This window comes from Squalius cephalus (genome assembly GCF_949319135.1).
Source record: "Squalius cephalus genome assembly, chromosome: 22".
NCBI lineage: Eukaryota > Metazoa > Chordata > Actinopteri > Cypriniformes > Leuciscidae > Squalius > Squalius cephalus.
The window spans coordinates 24,712,037-24,738,396 of NC_137143.1; the positions used below are offsets into that span (position 1 = coordinate 24,712,037).

At 37.5% G+C, this 26,360-nt stretch overlaps 1 protein-coding gene across 3 annotated transcripts in view; it reads left to right on the forward strand.

Moving 5' to 3' along the window:
• Positions 1–1,576: 1,576 nt before the first annotated feature.
• Positions 1,577–26,360, forward strand: part of nhsb (Nance-Horan syndrome b (congenital cataracts and dental anomalies)) — a 60,725-nt gene continuing 35,941 nt past the window's right edge. For all 3 annotated transcript variants that reach the window (XM_079856914.1, XM_079856915.1, XM_079856916.1), the window contains exon 1: positions 1,577–2,029. In XM_079856914.1, the coding sequence (XP_079713040.1) occupies positions 1,750–2,029 (280 nt within the window). In that variant the 5' untranslated portion in view covers positions 1,577–1,749. The remainder of the gene's footprint in view (positions 2,030–26,360) is intronic.

The window sequence follows — 26,360 nt, forward strand, 5'->3', positions numbered from 1 at the left end:
TTAAAATGCAATTTGCAACCATGTTTTATCAAACCAGCCTGTGATTCAAGTTATCCTCAATATCTGTTAACCAGATTGCATCTTTATTTTCTATATTTGATTTCTTTATTTTATAATGATAAAATAAGACACTTCCTTGTATAAATACCATATATTGCCATCACAATTCTCGCAGTTGCATAATATGACCACCAGATGGTGATATCTTTTTGAATCCTTTGAATTTTAGCTGCTGCACTGCACTGATTTCACCACGAGAGGCTGATATACACATATTTAGATCTTTTATCTGGAGTGGCTCTCATGACTCAATGATCTTCATTAGCCTATATTCATCTTTTTAATAAAAAAATAGTGTCTAAATTCTGAAAAAGTTAGAGTAACTCCTTGGTCATCACATTCACTTCTCAGATCTATACACACCACTAAGCTACCACTGTTCAGTTAACCTTGCGTATTTGAACAACAGTGTTTTCAGCCCTAAGCATCTCTAAGTCCTCGACAAAAGAGTGGATAAAGTTTATCCGAACGATTCCTCTAACAGGAAAACCGCTGTGCTGATGTAATACTGCAGCCTTTGCTGTTCCAAAACGAGGCACGGGTACTTTACGCTGTCACCTTTGTGGAAATCACAAAGGAGCATTAACTAGTCAGGGATTGTGAATGAACTTTTTCATTTCAGCAGATTGAAAAGATATTGAACTGTCTATATGGGAGACTGTATATATTGTGCTGTAACTTTGCAGGAAGAGTTAAAAATGTGGTTTAAAAATAAATACATATAAATAGATAGATATAAAAAGACTACCATCCAACTAAACGTTTCAGAAAAAAACATTCCATGAACAATAATGTTTTTGTGCTAACGTTTTGACAATTGTTCATAACTTTGAGTGAACCTTGCCAGAACGTTAGCTGGGAAATCACTATACCATACATGACCACCACACCCTCCCAAATGATTTTGAAGTTGTATTATAATAGAAAATAATATTTTTAATGCATAATAAGGTTACTTTATTTTAAGGTGTCCATGTTACAGTGTAATCATATTAGTAGCCTGTGCTGAGTTATAATAATATCTACATGTAGCCTACATAGGGTTAGTGTAAGGAATAGAGGTTGGTTTAGGGTTAGTTGCAAAATGTAAAATTTGCCTGCAACAGAAAGACATCGAGTTAAAGCTGTTAAAACAAAATGCATTACAAGTCTCTAATTGTTTCAAGAACACCTTCTATCTAGAACACTGGTTGCTTGACTAGATGAATTAATCAAAGCTATACACGAGTGCCTGTTAGACCATCTTCTATGGAAGCATTTTTCTTTTAAAAACTAATACGGTTAAGGCCTGGCTCGTGAATATTAATGAAGCACCTGACTGGACGACGTCATCGTGCCCTAATTAATATTAAAGTAGCACGCCTTCTCCATAGTAGAATGTGTAATTTCTCTCCGCTCCTGGCACAAGTAGACCAGTCCGTGTTTTTGCAAAGCCTCTCTCAATCCAACCTCAGCCTCAAAGCCCTGAAAGAACCCAGTAGCCTACCAAAAAGCATCCAGGACCAGAGGAGGAGCAGAGATTTTCACTGAGAAACCTCCATCCCTTGTGTGAGCTCCTCTAACGGGAGAGCTGAAGTGATGGCGGGTTGCGCGGAGGATTCGTGGATTTTTGCTTGACAGGCACCAGAATCTTCTGTTGGATTAGTTGATTTACTCATTTATGGGGGATTTGCATTTACCTACTGAAAAATGCCTTTTGCCAAACGGATCGTTGAGCCCCAGCTGCTGTGCAGACATCCCATCCCTAATGATGAAGGGTTACTGTTCGAGGATCTGTGCTCTATCACCAATGTGGCTCTATCCCGGACCCTGCGGCAGCTCTCCGACCTGTCCAAACACGCCTGCTCCTTATTTCAGGAGCTTGAGAACGAAATAATCTCCACAAACCAACGGGTTTGGGCTTTGCAGAACAAAATAGGCAAAATTCAGCAAACCGCCAGTGCGCTGGATCCAAAACTGGAGGCTGTGCGTAAGTAAACCATTACGCGTAAATTAAATGGCTTGGTGATTTTACACATGAAAGTGGGGTGTTTTTTAAATTATTGGAAAAGAATGAATGAGTATGTTGGTTATATGTAACAAGTCACATGTAGACACTGCCTCGAAGCTTTGCCGAGCAAATTATAATGTGTCACACGCCTGTATGCGTATAACCAACACCTGCACCGTGACCGGGTGCGCTTTTCGCTGCGAATCGGAAAAACGTCTTGCCACACAGTAACCCACTTCTGCATATTATTTTTTATAGTTTATATGTGTGATCGTTAAGATTTTTAAGACACAAGGAGACTGTTGGTCATTTTCAGCAGCTGTTTGGAGAGAGGGGCGTGTAGGTGCCATGGCTATTTCAATTCCACTGCTTATTAAAATAGGTAAACGCAACAGCTTTCTCTGCAGGTATGACATGGTTTTTATTTATTTAAAATTTATTTGAGTAATTTTTCGATCATAATAAGAATTATATAGTGTCTTCGTTTAAAACGCATAATTGCATAATCACATCTGCCATGCGCTAAAAAAAAAAATTATTATGCTAAATTTTTCACAATCCTATTATAAAGCCGATATAAAAGAAACTATTATGTCCTTGTGTCATATTAAACTGACACTGCACCCATCCAGCTATACAACAGAATTATATGCAAACGATAAATCTAACCTAAAGGTTATCGGTGATGTGACATGTAAACACGACGAGACGAGATATCCTTGTCGCCCACACTTAAACAGTGGCTATGTTCTGAGAAAATTATGCATTTTACATCAAACTTCCAGGTTGTTGGATATTAAGGGTGTGGAGAGAAAATAAATACCCCAGTTGTTTGGATGCACCATTAAATGCAAAGCAACATCCACCTCATATCCATGGAGAAATGTCCAAAAAGGATAGTGAAAGAGGGATATCCATAAAATATGTGATTTAAAAACCCTCCTCTTACATCATTTCAAATGCATGGGCAGATGAAACCAGGCCCCTTCTTTGAAATAAAATGCTACAGCCTCAGCGCCCTTGTCAAGCCTCTGAGGAGATCATAGCCTCATGTGGATCATAGCCTCAGCACTGGGTGCTGCTGTATAGCTTTAATTATAAGCGGATGTTAAGCTGCAGTGGGGCTAAACCCAGAGCATGAACACTGCACTAGAAAGATGGAGATTTCCCCCTCTGCTTTGAGGCAAATAGAAACTTCAAACTAGCACATTTACAGACGTTTGCATTCCTGCCAATGCCTTGCGACGTGTTTTGAACCTGGTTACGTCCAGGAATAAACTGATTTGACCCAAAAAAAGATTAAGCCATGTAGGTCAAGCTAGGACCTGCTGAAATAATCTGTTTCTCCCTGAGTGATTATTACCATCGGACCAAAACTACTTCACCCCTACAGCTCCTCTGCTCCTTACAGAATCAGTGTGCATTTTGGAGGACTCGTTGTTATTTGTCATGTTGCAGAGTTCAGAGCATGTCATGCCCTTGTAGCTTGGCAGAATGAGGTAAAGCTGGCAGTGTGTCTGGGTTTATTGGCGTACCTGGGTAGACTGACATCCTCCCCTGCAGGATAATACAATGTTTTCTTCTTGGCAGGAATTAAAGGACATTTCAGATATGAGCTTTGCTTTGATTGATCCACTTATCATTTGATGGCAGGGTGTTCCTGTTTTATGTGCCATCGGAGTTTATAAGAGCACCAAACTAAAAATATCCATATGACATTGGAAATTAATGTCAAACTGATTTGACCATTGATTAAAATGTTAGCCTTGTTCCCAGCTAAAAGGGAACATTCTCAAAACTTTGGCTAAGGTTCTGGCTAGTCATGAAGGGTGAACCTTGAAGAGTTCTTCCAGTAAAGTTAATAGAACGATCATTCAACGTTATCTAGTCTTTAATAATGTTCTTAAAACATTAGCACAAAAACGCTATTTATTATACATTGTTCATTAAGCCATTTCTAGAAATGTTTTAATTGGATGTTTGTCTAACATATTTAAATGTTATTACAGAAATATATTTACAAAAATATCTTTTATCACTTTTATTCTTAAATACAACAGTAACAGCTTTTCTTTTATTTATTTTTTATTTTATTGAGGCATTTATGCTTTTTTTTTTTCATTTGTTAGGGTTCAGGCATGTCTCTAATCAACATTGTGATGATTATACATTCACTTTAACCTCCAAAAGGCTTGATTTTCTCAAACATCAAACACCTGAAGACAGTCAGAGCTATACTGTATGATTCTTACTGTGGGCTTCCGAGAAAAGCCCAAAATCCAGAAGATTTCCAAAAGCCTGTTCCACATCAAAAAGGTTGGATTCATCCCTGGTGTTATCCTGTAGTCTGGTTAATGTAGATAAAAGAAACTAATTACCAACAATGATAGAGTACAGTCTACGAATGTGTTTGTATGTCGCGTGATTAAAGGAGGACAGTGTTATGCTAAAGCTGGTTGCTGTGTCTGACTTTACAGTCAAAATAAAAAGATTAAAAGCGAGGGATTTTGTTGTCTTAAGTTTTGAGGAGCACAAACTTATGCTAGTCTGTAATTTTGGCACTCTTTAACAGACGGAAAATTCTTGAGAAGCTTGACTTTTTTTCACTAATTTCAAGATTCAGATTCATGGTTTTTATGTTTAGAGAATTAATTATGACATAAAGCATTAAGAAAAGATGGACAATTAAGAAATATTACCTTGCATTTGATTATAAAACATTGGTCGTGAACAACTGTGCTGGGGGCCTCCAACTATCTCATTGTGCGTGTGATAGCCCTTTATGGCTCGATTAGTGTAAACGATCCTAATCCTATAATTGCAGTGTATTGTCATGTTATTCCAGTGATGGTGTGTGGTGCCAGGAACGACACCCTTCTGAATTTGAATGGACAGTTGGCCATATAACTTTAATTGTGACCTTTGTCTATGTAGATCCACTCCAGATCTTTTTCATTTGAAACAATCTTAAAGTAGGTTTAGATGATTTGTAAGAACCAACAGCTCCAAACTTTAATTTACAAAATTGAATACAATCATTACATCATTTAATTAAATACCCAGCTAACAAAAATACACTCACCTAAAGGATTATTAGGAACACCATACTAATACTGTGTTTGACCCCCTTTCGCCTTCAGAACTGCCTTAATTCTACGTGGCATTGATTCAACAAGGTGCTGAAAGCATTCTTTAGAAATGTTGGCCCAGATTGATAGGATAGCATCTTGCAGTTGATGGAGATTTCTGGGATGCACGTCCAGGGCACGGAGCTCCCGTTCCACCACATCCCAAAGATGCTCTATTGGGTTGAGATCTGGTGACTGTGGGGGCCATTTTAGTACAGTGAACTCATTGTCATGTTCAAGAAACCAATTTGAAATGATTCGAGCTTTGTGACATGGTGCATTATCCTGCTGGAAGTAGCCATCAGAGGATGGGTACATGGTGGTCATAAAGGGATGGACATGGTCAGAAACAATGCTCAGGTAGGCCGTGGCATTTAAACGATGCCCAATTGGCACTAAGGGGCCTAAAGTGTGCCAAGAAAACATCCCCCACACCATTACACCACCACCACCAGCCTGCACAGTGGTAACAAGGCATGATGGATCCATGTTATCATTCTGTTAAACGCCAAATTCTGACTCTACCATCTGAATGTCTCAACAGAAATCGAGACTCATCAGACCAGGCAACATTTTTCCAGTCTTCAACTGTCCAATTTTGGTGAGCTTGTGCAAATTGTAGCCTCTTTTTCCTATTTGTAGTGGAGATGAGTGGTACCCGGTGGGGTCTTCTGCTGTTGTAGCCCATCCGCCTCAAGGTTGTGCGTGTTGTGGCTTCACAAATGCTTTGCTGCATACCTCGGTTGTAACGAGTGGTTATTTCAGTCAAAGTTGCTCTTCTATCAGCTTGAATCAGTCGGCCCATTCTCCTCTGACCTCTAGCATCAACAAGGCATTTTCGCCCACAGGACTGCCGCATACTGGATGTTTTTCCCTTTTCACACCATTCTTTGTAAACCCTAGAAATGGTTGTGCGTGAAAATCCCAGTAACTGAGCAGATTGTGAAATACTCAGACCGGCCCGTCTGGCACCAACAACCATGCCACGCTCAAAATTGCTTAAATCACCTTTCTTTCCCATTCTGACATTCAGTTTGGAGTTCAGGAGATTGTCTTGACCAGGACCACACCCCTAAATGCATTGAAGCAACTGCCATGTGATTGGTTGATTAGATAATTGCATTAATGAGAAATTGAACAGGTGTTCCTAATAATCCTTTAAGTGAGTGTATGTTCTAAGAACGTTTTGCTAATGTTCATATTTAGTTATGAACATTCAAAACGTCCAGTTTTATAAACTTTTTTTAAAGAAAAATTCATGGTTATGTGAAAGTTAAGGGAACATTCCATTTGATCCTTTTGCAAACATTATGGGAATGTTGCTTTTGAAAGTTCTTTGAACGTTCTGAAACAAGAAGTAACATTTTAAAAACAATGTTAGGCAAACGTCCAACCAAATCATTTCAGAAAAAAAAAAAACTTCCATGAACAAGGTATAAATGTTTTTTTTCTAACGTTTTGAGAACATTATTGAAGATCAGATAACTTTGAATGAACGTTTTATTAACGTTACCGTTAACTTTGAGAGAATCTTGCTAGAATGTTAGCTAAAGATCTTAGAACATTAAAACTACTCAATGTAGTTTCCGAGAATTCTTGTTGCAAACATCATGCATTTAGAAACACACTATGCACAGCACAGTAACTCAGTGTTACAGACAATAAATTCACACAATAAACAGATGCAATTTACAAACAATAGACAAAGTCAAAGTCATAAAATAGCTAGTGCAACATCCTGTAACAATGACAGTTGTGTGAATTGTTGTTATTATTGTGATTGTCACAGTTTTAAAATGGCTATAGTGAGGTGGGATATTAAGGTATCTAGTGCAATAAATGTGATGTAATGTATGTCCAATATATATGGAGAGGGGGGTCCATATAAATCATGTCGCTGTGTCATGTGTGTGTAAGCTGACAGATAGTGTTGTTGATTATTTGGAAAAAATTAAAACTGTTCTTACATTTTGAGGTATTTGCATATATGCTCCTTAGTCTTGGTCCTGCCAAGACAATGCTGCAAATACTGTAATCTATACCTTTAAAGGGATAGTTCAGCCAAAAATGAAAATTCTGTCATTGATTACTCATCCTCATGTCGTTCCAAACAAGAATACTTTTTGTGTGCAAAAAAACAAAAACAACGACTTAATTGTGTTCCAAAGATGAACGAAGGTCTTATGGGTTTGGAACGACATGAGGGTGAGTAATTAATGACAGAATTTTCATTTTTGGGTGAACTAACCCTTTAATAAGAGATATTCATTCTTGAAATATTTGAGTATGTCAATACATCACATTGCATAACAGCACAGAACAAAAACAGCTACAGTACCTCACACAGCATTGTGTCTAGTCATGGATCTAATCCATTCTGGGACGCTTTTCTCTTTCCATCCTGGAAGTGAGAAGGCCTGTGATCTGGCCTCCCCAGCGAGGATGGGTAGAGATTACCTTGCCTGGCCCCGGACCTGTTTAATTAGACAAGATCTCTCCCAGAGCATACAGCCGTTTGCAGGTTTTACTAATGAAGGGAAAGACATCAGACTGAGAAAAGTCGACTCGTAGCGACTGGAGAAACAGTTTTGACTTGTTACGCTTAACACCCTCATCAATGTGTCTAAAACAGAAACAGCCTCAACTTTGTACTGTTGAAAACTTCATTGCATATGTATGATCTAAGGAAACCTCTGAGGTTGAATCGTTTTAATCATAATTGTTGCTATTCTTACAAAAAAAAAAAAAAAAAAAAACTGTGAAAATAGAAATGGCATTTAAAAATATGGCAACACTTTATAATAAGGTCTTATTTGTTAACATTGGTATTTGCATAAACAAATGAGCAAAAAAAATGTTTTAAGCATTTATTATACGTTAACAATAGTTTATATATACATACATATACGGTATATATATTATATATATATATATATATATATATATATATATATATATATATATAGTGTGTGTGTGTGTGTATTTGTTCAATCATGGTGTAAAAAATAAGACATTTTAAACATTTAAGACATTAAATGTTTAGAAAAATACATGTATTATATATATATATATTCCATACCAGCAGAATAGTAACAGAAGCCTGAGGGAGAGGGGCTCTAACCTTTTAACAGAGCCCACTGCAGCATCCACTCTCTTTGCTCTAAGAGCCCCTGGAGCCAAATTCATTGTCCTGTAGCTTTAGACCCCCACCCCACCCCCCACCCTCACATAGTGCATATAGTACCCATGAACAGAAAATGATATTGTTTGTTTGTACATACAAAAATACATGTAAATGGAAATACGCATATAAAAGACACAGGCAAACACTTGCGAGCCAGAAAACACACTTAGCACACACTTCTTCCATTCTCTGTTTGTCTTATAATAGGTCGAGGGCTCTCTGTCTTGTTCCGTTTTGATAAGTATCATACATAAATGAGTCTCAGTGGCCTGGAATTAAAGTAGCTATGTACGGCACATCATCCTCTCAGCTCCGGGCCACTGTGTGCTCAGTTCTGATTGGTCAGATTCAGAGAGTGCTGCAGCCCATAGTTTAAATACTCGTTTGCCCACCATTTGCACACACACAGTCTTAGAGAACAAGTCTACCGTGAGCACTTGTGCATTGCCTCAGGTCAAAATAAGGATATGCATGCTTTTACTTTTGATGTTTTGATGGTTTCATCTGATGTTTGATCTAACATGCTACAGTTTGATAAAACTGCGTTTTATCTTTTTATATAAACTGCGTAGTATATGTTGGAATCCCAAGTGTAGCACAAAACATTTAGATGCTTTGTGGAATGTGGAGAATATGGCAAGAAATGAGTTAAATGCATGGCCTACACTTTAATAAATATATATATTCACCCATTTACACATATAGGTTATTGAGAAAAGAAAAACAAACAATTATTCATTATTTCTGGACTTTAGGGTGTGAAACGAAGCTGTTCTATAGAGAGAATCTTTAATTAAAAAGGAACCTTTATTTGTATATTTTACTTCAGCTGGCGGCATTTGTGTAAAAACATATGCCAATCATTTGCTTGACTACAGGAGTCATTCCTGAGTGCAAGAGTGGCAAACTTCATGCCAAGCACACTAACTTTAAACGTAGTAAAAGTGCTCTGTGTTTTATGAGCAAATCATGTATATATTCAATGATTTTTCTATGTTACAAGTTGCAACCTTATAAACATATAAACTTTATAAACATCTTCAAAGTAAGATAAGAATTCCTAAATAGAACAGTGTTTTTGTTTCTAATGCTTGGTCTGCTTGGTTGAGAATATATTTCAGTTGTATCTCTTTGCCTTAGGGCTGGGCTGTCTCTAACATAGGGGTTAACACAATGGAATGGTAAAGAGTGTTATACTACTTCCTTTCAGGTAATTTAGTTCACACAAAGGGCAAATGACACTCTCAGGTTATAATTTACTTCAAATATAAGCTCAAAATGAAGTATTAGGCAGGTTCAAAGGAAGTGGAAGAGGGAAAAAATATAATATTTATGGTCTAATGGGTGCTTTGTGTTACTATCAAGAGTTTATGCTGACCTGTACCTCTGGTTGGCCCTGCAGTATTTTTCTTAGAAATGTCAGGCTCATCTTTGTAATACACACACACATACATTATATATATATATATATATATATATATATATATATATATATATATATATATATATATATATATATATGTATGTATGTATGTATGTATCACACACTTAGTTTGGGATGCAATGTTCTTTTAGAAGTAATTATTACTTTTAATCTTTTGATCAAAAATGAGAGTAAAGACTACATTGTTACAAAATTTTTTGTTCAACAGTCAAAACTTCAGAGTACATACCCACATAAATGCTTTTTTTTTTTTACTTTCTATCCATCAAAGAAATATGTATGACAATAATTCTATGGAATATGACATATAATGCTATAATTCCTTCATTCGAATAAATGTAATCTTATGCACTGCTGATTCAAAGCGGGCAGAATGCTAGATCTAACGAGCTGTAAATGATCTAAATGACAGCTTTTAAGTGGTCAATGCTGGCAAATGACCATGGTATAAGCGGGATAATCCACGGCTAACTGTGCATTAAACGATTTGTATGCACTCCGCAGAAGCAACTACCCTCCACTTTGCATCGCATTAATTATCCCTTATATTTTATTGTATAAGTGTTATCCCATGCTCTCACTCATTTAAACATCCGGTTAACGGCAGAGTTTAAGTCCTGACCTCATGAATAATTTGTAAGACCAGCAGGTCCAGCGAGAATCTTTGTTTCTTTTATTGCCATTAAATATTCATAAACTAATTGTATAGGTTACTTTTGAGAGAAGTAGTACAGACTACGTAGCGTTAAAATAAAAGAGATGTGGAGCAGAGTGGATCTTCCAGCTTTCACTGATACTCCGTCAAGACAAAATTAAACCAATGGATTTGTTTGTCCATCAAGACCACAGTGTTTTAATCTAAAAAAAGATGCCATTCGCTATTTGTCCCGGCATGTACTGAGCAGAAACCCCTCCCTCACATCCTGTAGTAGTACCCCCATCCTAAAAAGAACAGCATAAAGAGCAGCGAGCACATGTACTGAAGTCAGAGAGCACCTGTGTCTGCGGGTTAGTGGCAGGTGTCGCCGCTCTCTGGCAAGGTACTTGCCCCTACTATTTGTCAGTATTCTGTCAGTAATTACCCACCCTCGTGTTGTTCCAACCCCGTAAGACTTTCGTTCATCTTCGGAACACAAATTAAGACATTTTTGATGAAATCTGAGTGCTGGCTCACTCCTTCATAGGCTTCTACGTAATCGAAAGTCTGACGGGGTTGGAACAACATGAGGGTGAGTAATTACTGACAGAATTTTCATTTTTGGGTGAACTAACCCTTTAAGTTTCATTCAAATCCTACAGAGGTAGAGAAGAACAGATTTCAGAAACTACCCAAGCTAACAAAACATTTTTTCTTTTGTCAAATCAACTTAGATAATTCATGTGCATAGTTCAGATAACAATCTTTTAATCTCTTTCATTGTATTAACTCAAAATTTTAAGGCAACCAGGTTACTTACTTTTTTAAGTTAAACCAACATTTTTTTTTACAGTGAAGTATATTATAATCCACATTTATCTGCCATCTTGTATTTATTTTTTAACTGAGCTTGTTGCAATGCATTCTGGGATTAGGTTCCCTGGGTTTTGAGACAGTCCTATCATTTTGTTTTTTCTGTTATAAACAATTAAAATCAGTTAAAATACATTATTTACATATTTAAGTATGCAGGCGAATAGAAGAGCACAACAAGGATCATAGAGTCTACATTTTTTGCCTTCTGCCTTCTAGCCTTCTCAGTGCTCTACTTTTCCCTTAGAGTTGGTCTACTTCTGAGTTTGACAGTACTTTTAATGTTTAATGCACTTTGATTTTCACTGCAGACACATCAAGGCTATGAGGCCTGTCTGAGAACTGTTCATCGTGATGGAAAAGAAAACTGCATCCTCTTAAAACAAAGCCTCAGAAATAAAGGTTGAGCTGAGAAACAGTCAAATTAGTAAATGCGGGAAAAGTATGTTAGCCTTGGTCATATGGACCAAGAAAGTCACCATTTTGATCAGACTGAAAGAGTGAGGCATTTTCTTGAAAAAACAAAAATGATAGTTTGCATAGACTTAGATAACATAATTATCAGGTATAATCCAATTCAGTCATATTTACAAAACTGTTTTTATGTTTTATTAAAGTGCGGTAGGAGCATGTTCAGATATGTAACCAAATTCAATTAGTGAGATAAGATATTATATACAGCAGACTTACCTCTGCTTCATGACAGTTTTCCAGTATCCCTCCTCAACTCTATCTACTCCTATCCCAACCTGGAATAGGGGGAGTACTAGGTTTGGGCCAAATTCAGAGCTCGGAGCCCTCCCCTCGGACAGCATGCCAAATACGCATAACCTTTACTCTTTTTAATTATATGTAAGTATGAACTTGAAATTGTTCTGTGAAATACACTGTTTTATCAAAATGCACCAGACATCTAAAGACTCCTTGTCCTCTTATGGGCTATTCGGCACAGTGAGAAATTATCATTCAGTTTCCCCAAATATGTCTTATGATAAAATATAAATGGACGGAACCATTTCTCAGTTGGGGATTGTCACCATAACTCAACTATAAGGCTGTTTGTGTCAGTTTTGGGTTGCTTTCTGAAGCAGTCGCAGCAATAGTTCAATTTTACATTTTAGGTCATGTCCCACTTTTAACGGGGTAACTGAGATGGGAAGTGACAGTCTAAACCAATGTTTGACCAGTTATCCCCTGCTGGTAGTAGATGCTGTAACTACACCATTATGAGTGGAAAAATATTTGTAATCTCATCTTTTGTTTGTTTTCTGTACAAGTGGCCTTTGGTATATTGGTAGGATGACATTTCTGAAAATAAACCACTCTGAAAATTGATTCATAAAGGGATTAAATAATATCCTATGTCATATCTAAAATGTTTTTATTTATCTATAAAATGGTTGTGTCATGCAACAGACGTGAAGGGTATAGCTAGCTAAAGCTGATGCATAAACAGGTCTCAATTATCCCACAACTTAACCAGTCCTCAGCTAAAAGAAGAAAAGTAACATCATATCAAATCATTCTAATGACAGAAATGGCAGCAAACGTATTTCTTTACCCACGCGAGGGCGGCGAGACTGTAGTGCATTCTGCCATGAGCGTCTATATTTTTCTTTGCTGATAATTCCATGTCTGGTGAGAATGCCTTATACTGTACCTTATACCACCCTGAGAAACATTTTCCTTCCCAAAATTTCAGCAATTTAGGATAAATCGTGTATCCGTATTTTCTTTCTGCTGCTTAGAATCAGAACTAAACTGATTTGCGAATGAAACAGTCTTTTGAGTCGGTTCTTTTCAATGAATCAATCAAACGGGGATAAATGAATCGACTGTTTGCGCATTGAATCACGTTTTCGAGATGGGTTGATCGCTCATCAATCGCCTTTAGCGAAAATGTCTGAATGGATTCACGATTGAATCATACAATAGCGTGTTTACTGAGACAAACAGTCACAGTAAACACAACACGGAGAACAAAAAGAGTTCTGGATGAAATGCATCATATCGTCTGACAGCGATGAAAAACCTGTTTATTATGACACAAGCACGATGGCGCGTGTGAACGACTCTGTACTGAAGGTAAAGACATTTTACAACAAATAGCAAGTTTTATCGACATGTTGCCTACCTTGGAGTATATTTAAACACCATGAATATGGTAATCATTTAGTGCCTTGGTACAGCAGGCCTGTCAACGTATATTATTTTTATTTATGTTTATAGTTATGCCAGATTGGATTGGTATTTGGGTTTTTAGAAAGGTTGGGTATTTTAAATCAGAAAGGTATTTCACAATAGTTGCTTGCTTTCTCTGTCATTTTTGCACAGAGAACAACTTTTATCATTACTCCAAGTTGTGTGAGTGAATATCACTAAAGTACATACTTAACTCTGGATTGCAAAACAGCATGATCTTCACAATGAACTCCATGATAAGATATCTTGTTAGTTCAGACAGAGGGGAAGCTTCTGGCATGGGCCTGCTTGGGTTCTTCTTTCCTTTATGTTCAGACTAAATCAAGTTTTCTGCCTGCCAGTAATTTCGGCATACCTTTGATCACGCAGCTATGATGATGAAATAAGCAGAATTCATACGTGTGAACTCAACTGGATGAGGATGAGCTATGCTTCTCTCATTTTTCCCTTTCTCCTCATAGATACACTGCTAGAGAGAGACAGATTTATGTTGATATGTCCTTATATTAGCTCTTTGATGATTTTCTGTCAGATTACTCCGGAATGTCTGACGCCATACTCAATAAATTTATTTTTATGGCATGTAGCAATGCTCAAGAATTTGGGGAATTTTTCAGACCTCAAAAGGACACCTTGGGAAATCATTAACCACCTCCCTCAATTCACTGGATGTATGGATGGGTTAAACTGCAGTTTGACTTTAGTTGGCGATCTGCCCAGACAGAGCGCTATGCTCCGCAAACAGTGAGAGACGTGTCTGTCATCATTTCTGAAGGCAATACAAAAATGAATAGTCCTGGGAGAAAATGACCAGCATACTTTCTGTTAAGTCTAGTATTTTTACTGACTTTTCTTAGTGTCTTTCTAAGAATTGCTCTTTTTTGACGTTGGGCAAATTTCGGACGTAATTTCGGCCGCGGTCACACTAGACTTTGAGCACACAAAATTTCTACTGACACTTTGTAACGCCATGATATGACGTCACACTCTGCAGCGTCTTTTTTTTAAACATGAATTCTAAATATAACAAATAGTAATACGTTCTTTTAATTCAGCCCAGAGGTCATGCCATGACTTATTTATCTTCTACTGTCTTCACCTGATGCGAATTCGCTAGTCATAGTTCACCAAACTTGAACATTGGAAAGCAGCGAAATGCGAAACTTTTCGCATGAGCTTGCGTTTCTGGTCTGTCACATTCGCATGCGTATGAATGGAAGTCAATGGAACGAAATGTGTACTGTGACCTCCCCTTTAGAATAGTGTAAATTTCTGACTAACTAATAAGCTGTGTACTTTGGAATTAACTAGTTTGTCTGAACAATGGAAGACCGAGGGGCGCTCGCAAAAGAATGGCCAGTAAAAGTATTTGTGAAACCTGTTAGATAACAGTTATTTCTGCGATTCCATTGGTGCTGCTGTAGTGGCATACAAAAATCAGTGGGAATCCTATCTCATTGACTGAAGGAAATGCTCTTCTGTGTCAGAGGAACAGAAGGAGAAGTGTTTGTTTGGCTGCTCGTGCTGCAAGAGATGGGTCGGTCTCACAGAGCGAGAGAGAGAGTGAGGGAAAACAGAGAGGAAAAACTTGGCTGATTGAGTCACAACAGAGGGAATAGCCGTAATTAAGACAGACAGACAGAGGGAGAGAAATGAGAGAGGGCTGTGATGATGATGATGACAGTGTATCAAAGCTGTAACTCTAAACAGGGCTGTTGTATTTGAGTCATCTTTAATCTACTTCAGGAATGGATCAATAGAAGTCACTCACTATGCAGTAATGCTGTAAGGTTACATTGTGTGGACAACTGACCTCTCATTTCATTATTATTTGCTCTGTCAACTTTTTTTATTGCTGTTTTTTATGAATAATATTTTGATAATGACTTCTAATAAAAGAGTCCAGGCGATATGCAAAATAAAACAATTACTATGAATTACTGTGGACAACTGACTTCTTACATATAAATAGTTGTTGTGGGATTTTTAATTTTTGAACGACACTTTAATGCTGTAGTAAATTATTATATTATATTATATTATAAAGAGAGATGACAGCTGTATCTACAATTAAATATTCATATTTGAATGTGATTTACCGTCCACTAAAAACTATTTTTCTTTGGGGCTGGGCAAGCTTTCGTTTGCTATTTTTATCCCTTAACAAAAAACACATGCCACTTTGAGAATAGAGAGTGAGCCAGAAAAACAACTCTGTCTTATGTAATAGTTCTAAGCAGAGTTTTGTTTTATGTGTGACTTTAAGAGCCTTAGGGAATAAATCTGTGCAAGTTTTGACCATGTCCAAAAAAACCACTGCACTGTACAGTACAGCACTGCATTATAGGGTGTGACTAAAAACATGGTACCAAAATATGGCATCTGTTCTGGATCTGCCAGGAACGTTCATGCCGACCTGTGGCATTCTAATTGTTTTTTACCACACATTTTGAATGGAACACGAATGGAATGGCAGTTTATTTGATTTATAACAAATCCCTTGTGTCTTTTCTCCTCGCTGCTCAGGTTTCAGGAGAAAAATCTGTATAGGTAAGTTGTTTGTCAAGTGTTGATGATAGAATTAGACACTAGACCCCATCTGTAGTCCATAGGTGTACGTGTATGTGTGTGGTTTGTGTGTGTGTGTGTGTGTGTGGTCTTAAACCACACCATTCTCTCAACAGATTGCCTTTGGTAAGCATCATACAGTGCTTTTTTCCCCAGTCTGAAGGACAGCTGCCCATACTGTTCCTGAAAGAGACGCCCTGGAGGGTCACATGATGTTGAAATCATATCTGGACAGATATAGGGATATCAGCATGAACAGATTAGGAGTGGCTTAAGCAGAACAGACACAAAAAGCAAAGCGCAAAGCCGGGCTCATTAGTTCAGGAATTAACTGCTATTACTCCATTACTGGGGAACAAATTAAAGCAATCTCCAGCCAGGATGTTGAAGTGTGCAGTCCAAACACCCCCTGCCCACGAGTCAGTATGGATTATGGGTTTATTTATTTATTTATTTATTTTTTTACATGTCCTCAAACGTCCTCAGATTTATTCATTAAATGCTCCAAAAGGGTGGAAGATGTCAGAGAAAACCGGATACTGGTTGTTGATGCACCATGAATTTATAGTACATTTACTCTATTGTTCATAAGTTTGTTAACGAAATTAGTACTTTTATTCAGCAAGTTGATCAGAGTGACAGTAAAGTTATTTAAAAATGACAAAATTATTTCAAATAAATGCCGTTCTTTTGAACTTTCTATTTGTCAAGGGATCCTAAAAAAATTATTTCCATATTGACAAAAATAAGAAATGTTTTTTGAGCACCAAATTAGCATATAAGAATGTTTTTTTAATTATTTTTTTATGTCCATGTGACACTGGAGTAACGGCTGCTTTAAAATACAAATCAGCTTTACCACCACAGGATAAATTACATTTAGTTTTATATTTGATCAAATATTTGCAGCCTTGGTGAGCATTATATATATATATATATATATATATATATATATATATATATATATATATATATTAGTTAGTATACATCATATATATATTATCAACCCAAAACTTTTGAACAGTATGTAAGTGATTATTCATCTTATCACAAAATAAATCCCTACATTTTATTTTATTTAATTTTATTTTATTTTTTTTATTTTATTTTTTTATTTATTTTTTTTATTTTATTTTTTTTTTTTTTTATTATTTTTTATTTTTTTTTTTTTTTTATTTTTTATTTTAAGAAAGAGACCAGTAACAAGTTGTGTTGTGTAATGAGTTGTGTATATAATGCAGGGATATTACTCTTGGAGCAACGGCGGTATACCTTGCTCGAGGACACAAGGGTTAAAATTTACAAATCGCTTTCTATGGGGTTTAGACCTACAGTCTTTCAGTTACTGGCCCACATGGACTTCATCTTGTGTGGATTTGGCATCATTGTGCGGTTGTTAAGAGACTCGTGTGGCCTTTTGTCACTGATCAGTGATTAGATGAGCGGTTTGTCTGATAATTCTTAAGGAAAGGATTTGGTCCGAGACATCTGGCCCTAGATCAGTCTGTATGAGTTTATTTTTGTGTGGTCTGCTGAGTGGGCTGATGTGTCGTGTGCTGACAGCAGTAGTGGCGTGCTGCGGGGCTGCAGGCTAGTGCAGCTGCTCCACTAGACAGTGTTAAAACACTCTCACACTGAACCTTATACACGAGGATCAAGATCCAAAAAAGAGATACTGAATGAAATATACCAATTACAAATTAGAGCATGAATACAGAAGCCTCATTTGTCTGATAGAACCAGATCTACATCCACTCTATGATCAAGTAATTGAAGGCGACTATTTTTACTCAGTTGAATAATTACAGATGTGCCAAACTGCAATTAACTTGCCTTGTAATTTCCACTGGGTTCCCCCCCTTCACTAGTGTGTGTCATTGTGTGTGCAAAAGTATATATTAGGGGTTAAACGGATCGTTGTTGATCCGTGATCCGTACGGACCAGGTCCCACGGTTCAGCACGCATGTGATTCGCGGATCAATTGCAAGTTTAACCGCAATAGAGTGAAAGGTTATCATTTGCACGTGTTTTGTCTTGCTAGTTTACACATTCAATAGATTTTAAAACCATTCCAGCGCTAGAAGAGGCAAAAGAGAATTTAATTCAGTATCGCACGCTGTTATCTGTGCGCACACCCGAACCGCACACACACAGAGAGAGAGGCGTGTTTCACATAGCGCATACATACACACAATTTATGTCAGTCAAAATAATCGTCTCGGGAAGTATTCTCGTAAACACATTCGGTTATGTCTTATGTGAACAAGTTGAGAAAGAAATCGGATGTGTATCATTATACTGGATCTGTGCGTGCATGGGGTCTTAAAGTGACAGCAGCCTATAAATGTTAATCACACAACAAAACACAGTTTTCAAAAGATTAATCTATATTACAGAAATGTAATAATTAAATGTAAAATAATGTATTACAGTGAATAATAACACTACAGTTAGACCTTACTTTATTTGTAACTATGTTGTATTTATCTAAGCTTGTAATTGGTGTACAGTTTGTTCTTTTTACTGTCTGTTCACTTGCCTTTAGTAATGTTTTAACTTTATTAGTTAGGCTAGAAGTTTATTCTGTACTTAAGTACTTAAAGTGAGCTTTAAGTAATCAATGTTAACCCCCTTTTTTTTCTTATTGATCCGAACCATGATTTTTGTGATCCGTTGGACCACTAGTATATATGCGTGTATTTGTGGGAATTTGTGTTGTATTTAGGACGCGTCCTTTTGCGTGAGGAGGAGGCAGAATTACTCTCCCTAGGCGTGAAGTGCAGATCAGCCATATGGTTTTAATAGATCAAGGCGAGTGATCCTGAAACTAACTAAGGTCATTATATTTCTCTATCTGTGGCACCATCTGCTGTTGCTTTTTCTCGTTTGTTTATCCTGAATCGACGGATTTTAAAGCACAGTTTAACCGACAGGATAGTTATTACTTGACAGCTATCCTGCACCACCAAAATCTCACTCTTGCACTGCATTAAAGTGACATTCAGGCATCAATCTGGTGCCGTGTTGATTTACCCAAGGCTAAACTGTTAGGATTAAAAAATGTCTTAATTTATTCACAGTCATGTATTTCCAGTCATGTATTTTCTTACTTTTGTCAGATGCAAAAATAGAAAGAAAAATGAAAGATGTTTGGCAGAATGTTCACACTACTCGTTTCCATGCAAGCAAAGTGAATGGTGACCAAAGATAACAATAAAAGCATAATTAAAAGTACCATAATAGTATTTCATATGAATTGTGTTATGAAGCCATAGCTTTGTGTGAGGAACAGCTTTTTGTTTGGATGATTTGAATATATACACTACCGTTCAAATTTTGGGATTAGTATGATTTATATATATATATGTTATGCTGATTTGGTAACATTTCTAATTTCTGAAGGATCATGTGACACTGAAGACTGGAGTAATGGCTGCTAAAATTTCAGTTTTGCCATCACATTTGAAAATATATTACAATGAAAAACTTGTAGTAATATTTCACAATATTACTGCAAAATATATTAATGATTTTGTGTATATTTGATCAAATAAATGCCACCTGGGTGAGATAAGGTAGTGTATATATTCAAATTTGATGTGTTTTGATTATTTTTCCACACTGAATATTTGAATGTACATGAATGTGAATGAGATTATCGGTGAATGACATAATTTGACATAATTAAAATATAGTGTGCTAGTTGCATAGTTATCATTCTTTCTTTGTCATATTATACAATGTATTTATTGTGAATCCACTTCTGGATTTGCTGAGGGGAAAATGTCACAATAGCATCGTTTTGGTGCTGCATGATGAAAGTCACTAAAGCTACTTTATCTTTGGCCTGTATAAGCAAGATAATTTTAGCAAGGCTAGATTTCTTGTTGAATGAAAAGAGAAAATGACCAACATTTATAAGTCCATCTGGAATTCAGCTACTTTTTATAAAGAGAAAAAATTAACATTTTAGTCTTTTTGTAATGATTATTTTGCCATTTTGCTTTGACCTCAATGTGGCCGTTATAATGAATGCCTTCTCTCTGTACATTATGCAAGACTTGCAGTTGTTTTTTTACAGGCACCAAAAAGTGGGGGTGTAGGGGGGGGGGGGATGTTGAGAGGGTGTATTTTTTAATTCCAGTACTTGTTTAGCAGATCTTCATTAGCATGAAGCCTTTGGGTGTCTTTTGCTTGTGATTTGAATATAATAACATTGAGCGTACGGCCCATCTGACCACAGAGTTGAACTTGAAGGGCTTTAGGGTTTGCTCTTTCTTTCTGCGCTGACCTCTCATTAGTTGTGCTGGTGCTAAGCCAGTTACCAGCATGGACTTGATCCGAGCCACGCAAATCTCCAGATTAGACGGAGGCGATTGAGCGTTCCGATCAGATTATTCTTCAGGGTCTATGGCATTGGATTGGAGCTTGTCACAAGTTAATTATCCTTAGCTCATGTGAGCAGGCTTTGCATATAGAAGGATCCTTGGAGTGCTTTGTTCGATAAAGATTTACAAAATTGAAAAGGAAGCATTGTCATTTGCTACTGCAAGTACACACTGAAAGCTTCGCTAATGTCAATAATGTGTAAAGAAGTTTTGGATTAGCGCTAACACTCAGTAACTTTGAAAGGATGGAGTGGATTTAGTTCTCCATTGCTTGCTAAGATAGCTCAGCCACATGTCAGTGAACCAGTGTTAATCTTGTTAGTGGAATTACTGACAAAAATATTTGTTAACGTAGGTTTTTTAGTTCATCCAAAAATGAATGCTGTCATCATTTACTCACCCTAAAGTTGTTCCAAACCTGTATGAGATTTTTTTCTTCTGTTAAAAAAACAAAAGAAGATATTTTAAAGAATGTTGGTAACCAGACAATTGATGGAACCCATTGACTTCCATAGTATTTTTTTTCCCTACTGGAAGTCAATGGCTACCATCAAACTGTCTGATTAACAACATTATCTTCTTTTGTTTTCAACAGAAGAAAGAAAGCCCCAGTGACGGTCATGTTAAAGGAGAACTCGGCAACTCTAGCGAACTCTAGTCACTTCTTCGCTGATTTTTCCTTTTGTTGTCGCATGTTTTCCCCACGAGCTCCCCCTACAGCTGTGGGGGGACGTATATTTCACAACACGGTCGTAAAAAACTCACTTGCGGCGGGCTCCTCCCCCTCTACCGTGTACCCTTCTGCTCGTGTGCGTTTGTTTTGATCGGAGCAAGCCAACCGTATCGTGTGGAGCTATGTCTATTGAGGTGAGTAATACATCATACATGCGTGTGTGTTTATGTCGAATTGCCGTAAAGCAATTCGTGTTTCGCTCTCGTTCTCGTTTCTCACGAGACTTCCAATTTCTATCTTGCCGGGACGGTAGTCCCCAAGTTGCAAGGTTGGTTTTCCGCCTGGGAACGCTGGGGGGAGCGGGGAAAGTAAACCAATATCACCAGAACAGGTTGTTTAACCATCCAAATGATTTCTAGACAGTTTTATTAAGTTAAAAAAGTTACCAAGTTCTCCTTTAAGGGGTGGTTAACTTAGTGCTAAAAATCTTTTTTTTTTGTACGATTCACATCATACAAATTCATACTAAATCGCCACCTCATAACAGCTACGCTTTCCTATGAGATCAGATTTGACGGGAGTGTTAGCATTATGACTGAATATTGTTGTTCTATATGCGTGATAAACTGCGGAGTTTGTGCCATCAGTGTAACAAAGATGTTTTGGGCTCCATTGAAGCTTGTGATTTTAATTGTAGAGTGCTTTTCTCCAGAGTTTTCATTCATCATTCTGTACTCTATCTGAACAACACCTGGAATTGCGGCTGTGGAGGCTGGGAGCTTGCTTTTTGAGGTGCTTGTTGCCATGTCCTCTGCATGGGCACTGTTTTGTCTCCCAGTCTTTCAGCAGCCTTACACATGGCTAGTGTTGTTGTGGGGGCGTCACGGATGGCCGAGGGGGGCAGGGGAGGGCTGGTAAAGGGCATGGGATCTTTACAAATGCTGTCAAGGTTTTGAATGATGAGAAAAGAGTGTGTGTATGAGGGGAGGGGGGGGGGGGGGGTTAAATCAGCAGGGGTGAGACAAATTCCAGTTCGCGCTTCTGAGAAACAAACACGCGTACACAAGCACACATGCACAGTCTCAACTTGTAAAAGGAGCTGGTGACATCTGTGCTGTGGTCCGTCATGGGGTCACCACCGTAACAACCAGAGCTAATTAACCAATCACCTGCAATCAGTCAGCAGAGCCATTATAGTCGTCTGTTCGTGCAACTCTCCTTTTAAGCTTCAAAAGCTGAATGGTTGGTCCATGGCGTGTTCTTTGCCTCCTGACAGACTTCTGTCCAAGCCCTAATGCCTGGCTTAGCATTCTTAAGTATGAGCAAAAGACTCCCAAGGTGACTTGGGCAAACCAAACCAATGAAGAATTAACTGTAAGTTAATACTTTAGTGTTAAATACTGTTACAGATCTGTCTATATGACAAAAGAAGCTTTGAGTTCAGTTGCTTTTTTCTGGAACCTATCGGCGTGTTATATTTAGCATGTTAGTGCAGAGCTAAATGAAAATTCCATCATTATTTACTCACTATTAGTAAGATTTTCTCAGCTTTTTGCTCAATGTTGCTTTTTAATTGAAACTTACCCACATTCAAGTGTTGATACATTTTTTGCAATGCATGATTTTGATATATTGCATGTTCACATAAAATATTCATGCAACAAAATATTCTAGAGGCCATGGAAATTTTGTGAAAATGGCAACTTTTGACTAAAACGCTGGCTGGGATAGAGTTAATAGAGGGCTGCCTATTGCCTAAGGACGCTGGCTGTATTGAGATGTATTAATAATGGTTTATTTTCAGCAGTGACAAACAGAGCCAAAGTTTAGGGCAAACACGATTGTTACCTGGCTGTCACCAATGAAGGCAGTGAAGACCGAGAGACTCTGCGGAGCGCTGTAGTGGCTGAGGATTGCTGCCACGGGTCAAATTTAAACAAAAACTAACATAAAAATGTCTTGAAAAAGGCACACTTATCTAGTCAGAGGTCAAAAGGGCAGTTGGGGTCTATCTATTCTGTGCACGTGCCTGTTTTTGGGGCTTCTTAGATGTGGTCACCATGAGCTGTCATTGTAGGGAAATGCAAAAAGATTTTACTTGTCTTGAGTAAAAAAAAAAAAGCAGGATTCAGGTATGAAACTACTATGGTTCACACTTCACGCAATGAACTATTCCTAAAGATACAAATAAATCAAATAAATAATAGAAAATGTAATTAAGCTTACAAATTCACAATTTTAAACATACTAGACTAAACACTATATTGACTGAGACTGTAAACTTTTACTATGCTTGTGATCTGCAGGGAAACCCAAACCAACAGATGACAGGAGATTCCCCCGTTTCCATAGAAAGAAAAAAGCGTGTCTACTATGTGACAGTGAAGCAGTGTTCGGTTCCACCCCTCTTAACCTCTTTTTACCCTTTACTCACCTCTCTCTCTCTCTCTCTCTCTCTCTCTCTCTCTCTCTCTCTCTCTCTCTCTCTCTCTCTCTCTCTCTCTCTCTCTCTCTCTCTCTCTCTCTCTCTCTCTCTCTCTCTCTCTCTCTCTCTCTCTCTCTCTCTCTCTCTCTCTCTCTCTCTCTCTCTCTCTCCATTTGACCACTATGTCCCTACACCATTACGACCATGTGGTTTGTGGTTATGGCAAACTGTGGTGATGCATATACCATCTGTGATTGAGTTAGCAAGTATCATTATAATGCGTTCAAATTAAAATGAAAAAAGCACTGAACATTTTTTGCATATTCTGTTGTGTGTCAAAAAAAACCCCAGTGAAAAATAAGTAGCAGCCTGTAATCTCACCCAGTTTCCGCTCTCCTCTCAAATCTGCTCTATCTGAAGGGATTACACCCTTCATGCGATCCTTCCCTGCTTTTTTTAATCTTTGTTTGTATCTCTAGCCCTCAGAAACATTTTTAGGCAGTCCGCAAAAATCCTGGGTAGATTATTTTTGAACCATCACATACTGCCAGCTTTTAATGTCCAGAAGCCCACTACACGGTTGCAACTTTTATTTGCATTATCAGACGTGGCATACAATGGCAAGCAAATGAGGAAAACGTAAATTAGCATTTGATTTTTTTCAGATTATCTTGAATGCAGTCTAACTAAAAACATAGGCTAGAACAGGGGTTCTCAACTCTGGTCCTCGAGGACCACTTTCCTGCAGAGTTTAGTTCCAACCCTAATCAAACACACCTGAACAAGATAATCAAGGTCTTCAGGATCATTAGAAACAGAGATGGGCTGTGTTTGAAATCGCCGCTCATACCCTCATTCACTATTCCCTACATTACTCCTCTAATATAGTCCACTTGAAAGTGAATGAAACGAGCGAGTAAATTCCGGACACTGTGCCAGAAGGGCTGTCGCTTTTGCATAGTTTGTGCTTGCTGTTTAATATTCATTTGAAACTTAGCAAACTGGCAGCTCCAGTAGTAAGATCAAAAGATTTATCTTGAACTCTGTCATGGAAACTATGTATAAGCCTTAATAAAACAATTTAATAATCAAGCAAAAAGGAATTGATACCCGTATGATAATATGCTGTACCCACATTGGACTAGCGGTTTGGAAAATGGATGGATTATTCGGATGTGGGCGCATCTTCTGGCAAATTCATTCGGCGTGAGCGTTACAGGGCATTATGGGCATTAGGGTCTGTTGCTCTACCATTGGAGAAAGCTTAACTTGGTCATTGAAGTTGCGCGACAGTCAGTCACTGTTTGCGGATACCATAGAAATGAATGAGAAGTGCTGTGTAAACTGAATCATACCTGTCGCGCAATTGTCCATGATTTCACTTATAAAAGCATTTTTTTCAGAGTAAACTCTAAAAATAGATCAATCCAAAAGGAATGTTTCAGAGCAAACATGTCGAAGATTACTCGATGGGCAGTCGATTCATTAAATGATAAGCCATTTTTCCACAAAAGCAGTTTATTCAGTGAAGCCTGTCCTCCATTGACATCCATTAAAAAACGGCCTGTGGTCTCCTTCCCTGTGTACCACAGCGATAGTGGGCATTACGCTTTTTTTTTTTGCTAACCTTGCAGGCTTGCCTTCAAGTGGCTTTGCTAGAAACCTACAGGCAAATGAGTTTGATCAAGGTTGAGAACCCCTGGGCTAGAATATATGTAATATTGAATCATGTTTTTCTATTTTGTTTTATGCTTTTTATTTTATGCTTATGTGATTAATTACCTATAAGACTTAACTTTTTGCAATTTTTTGTATGTTTTGCTAACTCTCCAAAGACAAACCTAAACATGCAAAATCATTCACAAGCAGAATGTTTCTGATTGGCACATATAACATTAGAGGTTTTTAAACATATCTCTAAACCAAACTCTTCCAGCTGTGTTTATATACAAGATCAAGAGCTGCTCAATTGGATTTTGGATATGAAAAAAAAAAAAAAGGAATTTCACTTGAGGAACTGCCTTTTATGAGAGTAAAAGATGTAATTGGGATGCATTCTCTTAATTCTCCATCTTTCTTTACCACTTACTTCAATTCTCCTCTCACCATACCTTTTTTTTCCTCACAGCATTTGCGGTTGTGGTTTTAACCGTGTGCTATAAAAACAAAACATTGTGCAGAAAAGCAGAAAATACACTCATAAACTACACCAACTGCTCATAAATTACCCCACCCTCTTCCTGTCAACCACTTTTATTCACATTTTTTGAAGGTGAGAATGTATTCAGTGAATGCATTTAATTGTACTGACCTGAATAATTATTATGTGCTATGCAAATATCAAAGCATATAGGCCTACATTTCTTCAAGTAAGTTAGTTTGTGCTGATATTAATTCTTTTGAACGTTGTGTGGCGGTTTTGAGTAAACCACAACTTCTTTTTATATTGCTACCTAGGTCTCACTATGCAGTGTGGAATGGAAAGCTATGTGCAAATTACGGGCAGGAGTTAAAGGGTTTGTGGACTGGATTGACCATATGCAGGCCTGCTGTGTAAGCCTGGCTGGACAGCAGGTTTGTCTGGCAGGCAGTTTAGATGGAAATCCTTCCAAAAGCTTGATTGGTCGACAGAAAATGTTTATCACATGGTAGACTGAGCATGTATGAATGGAGTTTTGTTTTGACTGCTTGTAAATACTTGAATCCAACCACATATTTAGGAATGGGATGGAAGAGAATCAACTATTGAAAATCACATTTTGATTGACCAATAATTTTGAATATTTA